The following is a 12,504-nucleotide window of genomic DNA, read 5'->3' as shown; positions in this document are numbered from 1 at the left end:
TCGATTGTTCTCTTTTTTAGCCGCTTTATGGATTAGTGGGTCGCTAGTCCTTGCGCTGTCAATTTTATACAGTTTTTGCATATTTATCATTCGATGTAGCGCAATTTGCTTTGGTCACTGCAATTGAATTGAATATACATAGATTTTGAATAGCAGGGTGTTTAGGATAAAACTACGCATGAACTTTGATTAATACTTGAAATGGGAGTTGGTTCGGTATACGGGATGGATAAAGTTCACAACAGTTTTATAATGGTTGCGAATTAGTATTATCCGTAACTAGAAATATAAATTTTAATTGTTGTTATATTTTTAGTTATTGTGTGTTTGTCAATTTCTTTACTTCCATTAAGGTTTTTGAAAATTAGATTTGTAATACTGAATTAAGTTTATACTTGAAAAAATCAAAATTTCACTTTTAAAAATTGAAAACATAATTGTGTTGCCTTAAAATTTTAACTGCATGGATAAATTAGTTATTAAATTTTAAGCATTTATTGCATTAACAAAAAAGAAATAGCATACAAATAACTCACAACACTTTCCTATTAATAAAGTGTTTTCGTGTTGATGAATAATCTAATTAAATACGAATAGACTTAACAAAACAACTTTTCATATTAGATGTGATAGACTTTATTACTCCTATATAATTCAAAGAAAGTTGACTCTATTTAGAGCCATAAGTGCTTTGATTATAAGCCCTCGGCATGGGTAAATAATTAATTAAATTATTATAATAATAAATAAAATTTTCAAATTTTTCCTGCACTCTCCGAGTATTCTAAGGTCTCTGATTTAATAATTTAATTAATTAATTAATTAATTTAATTAATTTAAACGCAGTGTCTTTTACTTACTCACTTACATATCTACTTATAACTAACACTAACCCAGATCTAACTGAGTTTTTCTCAGGCCTTGCAACAATGTTGAGTCTCTTTCTTTCAAAGAACATTCAAATCCTAAATACATTTTGTTTCGTATCATTTTCAATTCAAACACAACAAACTATTTCACAGCTTGCACTATATTCGTATATAAGAAAGTCCTAAGGTAAGTTTTTTACTTGATGAAACAAATATAGCGTTATATTATTACAATGTACATACGAAAAGGCTTTCTTGTTAAACTGTTTATTGTTTGGGATATTTTGATCATTCAAATTATCTCATAATTTAAAGCCCCAACACTCACCTGGGTAAGCTTCTCTTTTTCTTAACCCCTCGGTTTGTCTTGTTCTTGTTTGGCTGTTAGCAGCGGCCACTTAAAAATTCGTTTCACTTACCACATAAGGAATCATTAAAGGACCTTTGGTCAGCTGTTGGACTGAGGCTGATTGAAATAAAGAAATGCAATCGAAGCGTGCGCAATTCCAGTGAAAATTGTTTACAGACATAAATTATCGGCTATTCAGCAAAAAGAGAATCCTTCAACGTGTGTGTGAGATATTGTTAGGTGCCGATTGCCGACAGCACATGACGTCACGCTTAGGCTTAGAGGCGAGCTCATAATTGGCCACAGATGCTGGTAATGAAAGTGAGTTCGCGTGTGTGTGTGAGTGGAAACTGAAAACAATTTTTTTGGACACTATGTGGGCGCCGTCTTTACAAAAAAATGGCAATCAACAGCTCAACGAGGCAACGGCTGTTTGATAAGGGCTCTTAAAGCGAAGGGTGAGCAGCGTGCTCCTGGTCAAGAATAATTATTTAGTTATGTATACGTGTGTGAGTGAGTGTGTGTGTGTGCACCCTTGCGTGTGCTAATCAACTAAACACCCACACAACGCCCCATGGCTCTAAGGCTTTCCCCTATGGCCAGCGACCAAAAATATAACCCATGGTTTTAGTGAAAAACCTTGTAACACTTACAGCAACAACAACTCCCATTGAATTATTTTGGAATTGTGGCTGAGCTTATTTTTAGCTGCGCTAAAAATGGATGCTGAGCCCAGTCTGTCGAGCCAAACTCAATATATTCAATATGGCGAACACTTTATCGTTTTATTTTTTTCTCTCTAGCCTTTATGGTAGTTGTTGATACTGGGGGTGGTTTGAGCTGTAAATACCTATTTTATGTTCAGCCCTGTGGGAGATTTTTTTCCTCTACCGTGGCATTAATAATACTTTCATGTTTACCATTGTGTGTGCTTGGGCTGCGGTTCTTATGTAGATTGTAGATTAATCCAGACGTTTTAGTATGGCAAGGGTAACTACAAAATGGTGGCTCGCATAAGAGAGGGCAGCTAACAGACCAAAAGCATATAAATAAATCGAATAAAATACTTTTTTACTTAAGTTAATTAGCAGGGAACACACTTTGCTAAAAATACTATTGAAAGAAAAGGTGCAAAATGAGCAACAGCTGCAACAGCAAAAAAAAAAAGAAACTAAGCAGAAAAAATGCGCAAGCGCAACAAGCACAAAAAAAAACAGAAGAAAAACAAATGGAAAACCTATAAAAACCAAAAATTACACCTTTCAAATGGTCAGTTGGGTAGCCTAAAATGACCCCGACTAGTTCGAGTTCCACTTCCACTTAACAAAGATCTTTTGTATATGCTTTGCTTTTCTTTTCTGTTTTTGCGTTAACAAAGGACTGCAAGGATGTAACAATACCACAAGCCGAGATAAGAAACGGCAAACAACAAAAAAGGTTCTTATGATAAATATCTTTTTGTGTCTCGCTTGTGTCTGCCACAAGCCAAAACGTTGCAAGTCTATGAGGCTATTAGCAATTTAGTTGCGTTTCAATGCACAGATATATCTTTTAACTCGGGCGCCTAAAGGGATATATGCAAAATCGTATTTCAGATTAGATCTAACAAGTCAGACCACCATCAAACACGCTCGTCGTAAATCAATTTGCAGTTCAGTTCATTTAAATGTGTGGCGGATGGGGGAGCACTGATCATAAATATCAATTTAATATTTCTGGGCGCATAATTTTAATAAGGAAAAACGCCATTTAAGCTGAAGAAGCTATACTAATTGTAAAATGCATGAAAATTTTGAAAAATGCACCCACACTCTGGTGCACCAATCAAAATGCAGCTGGAACAAACTATTTATAAAACGCACGAAAATGAAAAACAAATTTTCCTACAACGCACGCGACATTCAAAGCGTGTGCGGCGCATGCGCAACGAACGCAGCAAATCGAAGTCCCCAAACGATCTTTAGCCTCTTAACAATCCGACCCGATCCGATCCCTTGCTGCGTCCCTTTCACAAGGCGTTGCCCGCAAAGCGTGCGCTCTCATGAATTGCTTATTATTATACAATTTCTTTGCATCCCCTAAGGTCGCTCTGCCCCCCGCGTACCCCTCGTAAGCAATGCGAATTGTGCGTTTTCACGCAGCCTGTCAGCGATCCATCAATGGAAATTCTTCGAGCCAACCTCAAGCAATTTGCTGTACACAGTTTTTAATGCGATGATGGAGCAGTTTTTAAAAAGCCATATATCATTCTTCAATTTCAGTATATAATTTGTAATACTTTATTAAATATCTTGCATAAAAACATTTATTTGACTTTCGACTTAGTTAACTAATTAATTTTGATCAGTTAGCTCAGATTGCGTTCGATTTTTATATAAATAATTTGATTTAAAAATGTATTGCATTATTTCATTTAAAATCTCTAGATTTGTACTGTTTTTAGTTTATGCCAAATAGCTTCTTTTTTTTTTTAATTTAAAAACAAATCATATATTGTGATAAATTGCATTTATTTTTGTTTTAATGTTCAACTTAAAGATATAAGACTAACAAAATACTGAGATGCCAAAGAAAAAACTATGCATAAAATTCTTTAAGACTAAACATTTATTTTGTTTGCTTTGTTGTTTAATAAAAATTAATATGACACTAATTATTGTTATGCTAATGCGACTTTGGACTGTTTGCTGACTTGACTTATGTATTAAAAATAATAATATATATAGATAGTTGTTATAATTACTTAAGTTACTTTACTAAGAATTGAGAGGGTTTTAAACCTTTTTCAGGGTTTCTTCGTTCGTTACTTTGCAGACTTATTTAACGACTTAGGCAAACATAGCGATAGCTATAGAGAAAAAAGAGTGACAGTGAGAGTGAGAGAGAGAGAGAGAGCGAGTGAGTTAGAAATAGTTTGTGTGTTGGCTTAGAACTAAGAGTTAGTTGGGGGATTGGGGGTTTGTGCGTTTTTTGGCTTATGTACAATTGTCGACAACGAAATTTAAACTTAAGCTACGAGTATTTACAATTCTGGACAACGATAAAATGTTAATAATAATAGATAAGATAACAGTTGAGTTTAGGAGTGCGCATTGCGAGCCATGTGCACGAAGAGACCGACGGGACCGTCGCACTTCTCGCCACACATGTTGCACTTGAAGACATCGTCGCAGCTGTGGTAGCCCATGTGGATGGTGTACAGCACGGCGTCCTTAAAGTAGATATCACAATACTTGCACTCGTAAATGGCAGGCGTGTTGTTGCCGCTGCCCGTGCTCGAGCTGGAGCTGGACACAGAGGCAGAGTTGTTGTTGTTGCTGCTGATGCTGTTGTTGGCAGCGGCAACAGGCGGGGCGGCAGCATTGCTGCTGCTGTTGCTGGCATTGGAGCTGTTGCCGGAGCTGGAGGCGGTGGAGCTGGCGCTGGTGTTGACTGGCGGCACATGCGCCGTTTCCATGGACTCATCAGCGGAGCTGGCACCAGAGCAGGCATCATCGGCCAGCTGCTTGTTGGCGCTGCTGCCGGCAATGGGCGACGAGGCGGTGGGCAGCACACTGGCTGGCAGCTTGAGTGTTTGCTCTGGCGTTGACATGGCGGCGGATTTGAGTGACAGCAGCGTGTCCAACTTGAGCACGCGTCCCTTACGACGCGATGCACTGCTGCTGCTGATAATGGGTGTATCCTCATCCTTGAGCTTGAGATTCATAGCCATGTTGCTGCTGTGCGACAACTGCTGCTGCTGCTGCTGCTGTTGCACTGGCTCCTGCTTGATGGGGGTGCCTTGCGAAAGATCCATGGCTGAGTCCACAGACTTGCGATCAAAGTCATCCTCCAGATCCTCTTCTTCGTTGTCGCTGTGCAGCTGTTGCTGTTGCTGCTGCTGCTGCTGTTGTTGTTGTTGCTGTTGCATCTGTTCACGCATGCCCGGCGACAATTGAGCCAAGACAGCGGCCTGTTGCTGCGCGGCCAGCATTTGAAGATTGAGATTCCAGTAGGGAAAGAAGGCCATGTTGCGGTTCTGCTGCAGCAAGCTGGCCAAAGGTGGCAGCAAGGCGCTGGGCAGTGAAGGGGCCTGCTCGGCGCTGGCCACACTCTTGGCTGGCGAGGGCGGTGAGACGGCAGCAGGAGCAGGTGCCGCATTGGCAGGCGCAGCAGGAAAACCTTGCAGCGCAGCAGAGAGCTGAGATGTGGGCACTGGGGTTACCACGGACTGTGTCTGCTGTTGTTGTTGTTGCTGGTGGTGGTGGTGGCTGCTGCTGCTGCGTCTATTGTTACTGCCGCAGCTGCTGCCGCCGCCGCCGCCTGAGCCGCCCTTGCTCTTGGGTCCACGGCGTGTGCCATAGACATCAATGACCAACGAAGGATTGGGTGTGCCATCCTCGTCCAGCACCATGCCGGGCTTGTGTCCATATTTACGCAGATGCAGCTTGAAGCTGTGGCAGTATTTGGTGGCGTAATCGCAGTCGGCGCAGCGATATTGATACACCGAGCTGTGCGACTTGCGATGCGAGTTGAGCATGGACTTGTTGACGCAGGTGTAGCTGCACTTGTCGCACTGGAAGGGCTTCTGGTTCTTGTGCTTGCGTATGTGGTACTCGAGGTGATGCTTGAACTCGGTGACAAACGGACACTTGGCGCACTGCAGCATCTTGTCGGGCTTCATGTGGCTGCGCGAGTGGGCCCAGAAGTCCAACTTGGTGATGGAGACGACGCCGCAGCTCTTGCACTTGTAGTTCTTCATTTTGCCATGCGAATTGTAGATGGGCATGCGTATGTTGCTGTCGTCGTCCTCGGACTCGGCCATGTACTTCATATCCTCGCTGGAGTTCGAGATGAGATCGTGCTCCTTCTCCAGCTCGGCGCTGGACTGTTGCGACTTGGCGGGCGACTTGGGCGGCGTCACGTCCATGGGTGGCGTCAGCGCCTGCAACTTGTCGCTGGTTTGCAGGGCAGCAACTGCTGTTGCTGTTACTGCTGTTGCAGTGGGCGTGGGCTGTGGACTGGGACGCATGTTGGCGGCGTAAAAATGTTGCATGGGATTGGGCAGACCAGGTGGCGTTAGTGGATTGAAGCCGCCCAGTCCTAGGTGATGATGTTGCTGCTGCTGCTGCTGCTGTTGGTGTTGTGCGGCTTGAAAGTGCTGCTGGTATTGCTGCTGCTGCAACAATTGCTGTTGCAGCGTGGCATCAAAATGTTGCAGGCTGTTTTGGTCATTGTTGCTGGGCGAAGGCGTCATGGCGGCAGCACACAGCGTATCCATGGGCTGTTGCTGCTGTTGTTGTTGTTGTTGCTGCTGTTGCTTCAAATATTGCTCCAACTGCGTGGTGTGCGCATTGGGCGAAGGCAGCGGCGACTGATGCGGACTGCTGCCGTTGCTGTTGCTGTTGTTGCTGTTGCTGCTGTGCTCGTGCTGCAGCTGATGATGGTGCGATGAAAGCGGCTCCTGCTTAATGTTGGCGGCAAACATGCTGCTGTACCAGGCATTGTGCTGCTCGTAGTTGGCGGACGCTGTGCTCGTCTCCCAGTTCTGCATGTTGGCGGCTGCTGCTGTTGCTGGCTGCGGCTAAAAAGACAAATACGCTTGATAAGTTAAAGTGGGAAGTGCGCCTGCGTCAGGTTTTTGTTTTGTTTCTTTTTTTTTTGCTTTGCGTTTTTTTATGTTGCTTTTGCTTTTTTGTATTTTTATTTTTGCCACCCCTAAGCGCTAAGCGTGCGCCACCCTTAAAAGCGAGTGTGGGCTGCTGCTGCTGCTGCTGCTGAGTGAGTTTCTATACAAAATGGCTGTTTGGGTGTGGGCTATCCGGGCTATGCTTGCTCACCTTCTGCTCTGTTTGCTCTAATTGTTCGTTGTTTTCGATTTGTTGTATTCCAAAATGAATTGCTGAAGTGCTGAATGTTAGAAGCTGCGACTGCTCGCGGTACGTTGAAGCGTGTGACTGACTGAGGAGATGCAAATGCTTTTGGTTTATATGCCACACAGGTAGACAGAGCGCCTGGACGCGTCAAGGGATTACGAAAAGGTGACTAGAAGTCAGGTATGAGCGCAGGAGTCGCGACTCGCGCGTCGCGAGCACTTAGTTGATCCATTCAAACTGGATTAGAGCACAAAATACAAAACAGCGGCAGCGAACAAAAATTACGCGCATTTGCATCGGGATTTGGATGATCCGGGCCAAGAAGCTTAAGCTATGCAGATTAGAACACAAAACGCAGCGAGTTTTCCCGTTTTTCTTCGGGATTAAAGTTAATCGCACTGCGCATGCGCAGATTTCGCGTTTAATAATAAAAAGCAAAAGGATTTAACTTAAGGACAGACAGACAGAGACAGAGACAGAGACAGGCCGTTGTTAGAGCGAGAGCGCACGAGTCGAACTTCTTATGTAAAGTGTGCAGGCCAAATTGGCAAATTGTTATCTTTCATAGCAAATAAATTTACATTTAATAGTAAATAAATTGTTGTTGCTGCTGCTGTTCGTTATACAAATGAAACAGCAGCCGCGCTGCATTTAGCTATAAAAAGCCACACAAAAGCGTTCATAGAACGCAAATAGATGTGCCAAAAATTGTTAACAAATAGCATATATTATAAACAAAACAAAAAATATACTTTTAAATGCTTGCAGCGTGTGTAAACTAAATAATTATAAAGCAAATTAGTATAAGTGATTTGAAATTATTTCTAAAAACAATTGGTTTCTAAATCGTCTTCATTCAATTATGTCTTTAATTACATTTAAATTTGTTAAAAGGCTATTTCCAGCTCACACACACACACTCACACACATTGATTTGCGTAGTTTTAGCTATTAATTTTTCTACATTTTTCTGTTTTTTTTTCATATATTTTCCATTTGATTTGCAGTGCAATTGGCGCATTTTTGTGCAATTGTTTGTGCATTTAAGTAAATATTATTAAAAATGCAAAAACGTCAGCATCAGCAAAACGGTTCTAATATATACTGTAGCCATATATTGGGGAATTGCTACCTTAAATACAGATATATACAGCTATACTTAATACATAAGCATAATTGATGGTATAGGAAATATTTGCGCCGAGTTACAGCAACAACAATAATAATAACAAATTGTGCAGTTTGCGTTTAGTAGTATACGTATTTATTTAATTTAGCTAGTGATATTTTTAAGAACCCCAAATTAATTGGCTTGTCAGTGCAAAAACAAAGAACGCAAAACTTGCAGCATGTCTACTTTTTTGCACTAACAACAACAACAACAACAACAACCACAACAACAACAAAGGCAAAAACTAAAGGCCAAGTGTAAAATTAATATTACGCCGGCTATACTACATCTGGGGGAGACTATAGTATGCGTGTGTGTGTGCGTATAGAGGAGCAGCTAGCTAGGAGGCAGCCACCGGGGGGCAAGTGTGAATGCAACGCAACCGAAACTGCAAAGTAAACTAAACATGTGCTAGTCGTTTGGCCAACCAACCTCACAGTTCCCTGCCGCCCCACTGTGCCCCCAGTTTGCCGCAAAATAATGAAAATGGCAAAAATGGAAAATTCAAACGCAGAAAATGCGCCACTCATACAAAAAAAAAAGTAATGTTTTTGTTGTACAACTGCAGCGCATTGTAAAAAAAATGCATTTTTATTTATATGCAATTTATTGTTTACAGCAACGAAGAAAGAAATGCAAAATTAGCAAAATAGCAAAGAAATTGCCATGGAATTTATTAGGGAGCTTTCATGGTCAACTTGCCATATAGGATATGCCCGATTTGTGCTCTACTATATGCCATAGTGTTCTGTTTTTGCCGACAGGCATTAAATAGTCATAGCCAGCTGACAATCATTTTTGCATTTAGCCAACGTCAGTTGCCAAAGCAAAGCAAAGCAAAGAAAAGAAAAAAGTGTGCAATTGTTAAAAAGAAATTGAAATATGTCTCGGCTATGGCTGTATGCATGTCTTTAATAATAATTTAGATTTTTTGTTTTCGAAATGCACTTTTGGCAGCCGCCAACAAAATGGCCATTAAAAAATTGCCATGTTGACTTTGAATTATAGTCGGAGAGTGTCTAAAATTAAATTATTAAAAGCGAAAAAAAATAGAATGCAATTCAAAAGAAAAATGTTTGCTATAAAGACAAGAGATGCGGCGAAAGCAAGGCGCAAAAAATCAAAACTACAACATGCAGTCGGACATGTAAACAAATAAAATTAGCTGCCAGGCAACGAAACGAACTAAAGCAGTTGGCACAGGAGGAGGAGGAGTGGGGCGCAGGGAGTGTGGTCGGACGGACGGGGGGACTGCTGACTGTTGTTGTTGTTGGTACAGTTTGTCAGTTTTTGTTTGCAAAAAACAAGATTTTTCACAAGATCGGCTATAAAGCCAGACGGATATTTGAAATATTGTTTTAGACTTTTAGCTGTTGCATTTTTAGCAAATGTGTAATGGTGTGTGTTTGTTTGTGTGTGAGTGTGTGTGCATGAGTGTGTTTCTAAGGTTAGACAGCAAAAAATGAATAACAAATGTCACAGAGATGCAAGCAAACTTTTAAACTGATGCAGATCCTTCAGTGATAAGTTAACCCAAAATCTATTATAGAATTTGACTACATATATAAATTCATTTTATAAATGTTTATAATAAACTACATAGGGATTTATATTGTTGCCGTTGTGCCTCAACATTTTATTATTTGCGCTCCATCCACTAATCTAAAGCTTTCCATAGTTTTTGTTTTGTTTACTTGTTTATAGAGCAAGCACAGCTGGCCAAAGTACCGCATAGTACTTTCCAATCAAAACTAACCGTAAATTCAAATGCATTTTAGTATTCTTTCTTTTTTGTTGGTTTGTTTGCAAAAAAAAGAGCAGCGCACACACAGTGAAGGTTAAATGCGCCACAAAAGTTGTGTTTATCATTGCACGCAAATTGCATAAACTATAATTATTATTTACATACTAAATGTCTGTGTGTGTGTGTTTGTGTGTACATACCTTAGGCGATTTAAGCAAATCTCCAAAAATTTGGCACCGAATTAGTGGGGAGACGGTAATCTGGAATTGACAGCGTTGGCGGCTCTCGCGTTCTCTCTACACTTGACCGCGGCGGCGGCACCGTTAAATCAAACAAAACGGCGATAAATGTGCGTGCGAAACAAAAACGCGTATTACACTTGCACACTCATGCACCTACACGCACACACACGCGTAGGGCGGGAATTTGTGTGTGTGTTGATGCTGTTGTTGTTGTTGTTGTTGTTGCTCCTTTTTAGTCTTTTTTGTCTATTTTTTGGCGTGTGCTTTTTAGTTTTTTTGTGCGGAGTTCGCGCATGTGCGAAAAAAAACTTCGCTCGTCGTGTTTTTTTTGTAATCTTTTTCAAAATAAAATTTTTTTTAGAATTTTTTATAAACACATGCACTGTCAGCTTGCTTTTTTACGAAGCTAGAGTTATTTTTTTTTTTTTTGTCGTAATCGCTTTTTAGTACGAAGCTTTGTTTATAGTGTGTTTTGTTATCGTTTTGTTAGTTTCGCTACAGACATTCGTCGTCCTGTTGCTGTGACTTGCTGGCGGCTGCTGAACAACGTTTGACTTATGTGAGGCACTGAGTACGAATGACACGAACTCGGGTTCAACTAGCGGTAGTCATAGCCAAAAATTGAAAAAATCAGTGCTGCCATGCTAGCCTATTTTTCGCTCTCTCTCTCACAAGATGCTCTGCTCAGAGTGAGTGAGCGCAAATGCTTTGCAGTTACATGGTGGTTGTCTGTATGTAGTTGTAATGGACGTGGACTATACAGAATGCAACTCAACTCACAGCAGCAGGCGGCGCTCTCTGTTTGCTCTCGCTTGCTCATGCGGGCAATTCAACTCAAAACAGTTTGAGCGCATTGAGCATAAATGCATCCCATCCCCCAATACGAAGAGAGTTCGGCCGACAGACTCCCCTCACACATACACCTACGCTCGTAGAAGTCCACTCACTCTGTTCTGTTGGCTGTGTGCATGGACTTTCTAATGTGCATTGAATCCTTCGTTTTTCAATTGCATCTGCTCTTGCTCTTGCTAATGTTCATGCAGAGCTCTTTTTAGGCGCAATTCACTTTAATATTGATTATTGATTTTTGGCAGCGTGCGTCTGACTCTGTCTGCAAACTCTTCGCTGGTCAGCATTGACTAGTAGGGGGGCGTCGGCAACTCTGGACATAGAAGGAGGCAAACAGCATTTAGCTAAGTAAGAAACATGTGTAGTAAATTGACAAAAGTTGCAAAGCTCTGCTTGATTTATACTACTCGTAGTTGCAACAATGCTTTCACTTTCGCCTGTAATGTGAGAAAGAGCGCAATTGAATAACTTAAATCACTCAAGAGCATTTGAGGTTATATTTGGCAACTATTAAAGTTAGCAGGCTTAGTATTTTGTTGTTGAGCTTACGCGCGGTTTGGCCAACATGCATATTAAAGTAATATTTACAAAACAAACTTTGGTTTAGAATGCAAACAAAACGCCGCACAAAATGCAAATATGCAGCAAGGACTTGACAGGACATGGACACACGCTGTGTTAAGCATAGAACAGGTAGCTGTAAAATTATGCATCTAGTAGAGAGGGCGACAGGCAGGCAGGCGGGCATCATTGACGTCGTCAACCGGATTAGAAATGCAACCGGACTTAGCAGCGGATTTGAGTGCGCCGCAGAAAGGATTAAAGGTCCGACTACCTGGACATATGTACACTGACTGAAGTCGCGCGGCGGTTCATTAATCCCGCTGTTTCGCGGAGAAATCAGCCAAAGCAGCTACGGCTGAAACTAGAGCAGTGGTGCTAGATTAAGATTTAAAAGTGATTTTGCTCTAATCCAACATTACGCAGTATGTCGCCTGCGGCATGCATGCGGATCAGGATCAACAGTTGATCCTAGTGCTGATCATGTGATTAGCGTAGCTTAAGACAGGCGCGGGTGTGGGTGTGGAGCTGCTGATCCGCAACAGAAGTTATGTAAAGTTGTCGCAAAGCCAAGCCAAATGTTCCTTAATCCCTGCAGTGTGATATTCCCGGACTAACTACAAGTTTGCACATGTTCAGGCCCAGAAGAATCCTCGTCACGCTTGACCTTTTAATTGATGAACGCGATAATGAAGAGCGTCTAATTGACACGAGTCCTTATATGACCAAATTCCAAGTCCTTCTTAATTTTAAACTCTGTATATGTGCGACCTTATGTCAAGAGCTGTCTAAACAATAGAACTGAAGATTTCATAGATATATGCAAATGCGAATTTTGTGGTTGACTGAATTTTTATTTGAATA

At 41.4% G+C, this 12,504-nt stretch overlaps 1 protein-coding gene across 1 annotated transcript; it reads right to left on the bottom strand.

Annotated features, from left to right (window-relative positions):
- Positions 1–3,807: 3,807 nt before the first annotated feature.
- On the bottom strand, positions 3,808–10,888 carry LOC108603082 (protein hunchback). The gene is made up of 2 exons (XM_017991571.1): positions 10,189–10,888; positions 3,808–6,781 (listed from the first exon to the last, which is right to left on the bottom strand). Exon 2 carries the CDS (start codon positions 6,749–6,751, stop codon positions 4,298–4,300), a length of 2,454 nt encoding a protein of 817 aa, XP_017847060.1. The 5' UTR covers positions 6,752–6,781; positions 10,189–10,888; the 3' UTR covers positions 3,808–4,297.
- Between the last annotated feature and the right edge of the window lie 1,616 nt (positions 10,889–12,504).

The sequence above is a fragment of the Drosophila busckii genome, chromosome 3R (genome assembly GCF_011750605.1).
Source record: "Drosophila busckii strain San Diego stock center, stock number 13000-0081.31 chromosome 3R, ASM1175060v1, whole genome shotgun sequence".
NCBI classification, from domain to species: Eukaryota; Metazoa; Arthropoda; class Insecta; order Diptera; family Drosophilidae; genus Drosophila; species Drosophila busckii.
This window is presented reverse-complemented; position numbering and strand designations above follow the sequence as displayed.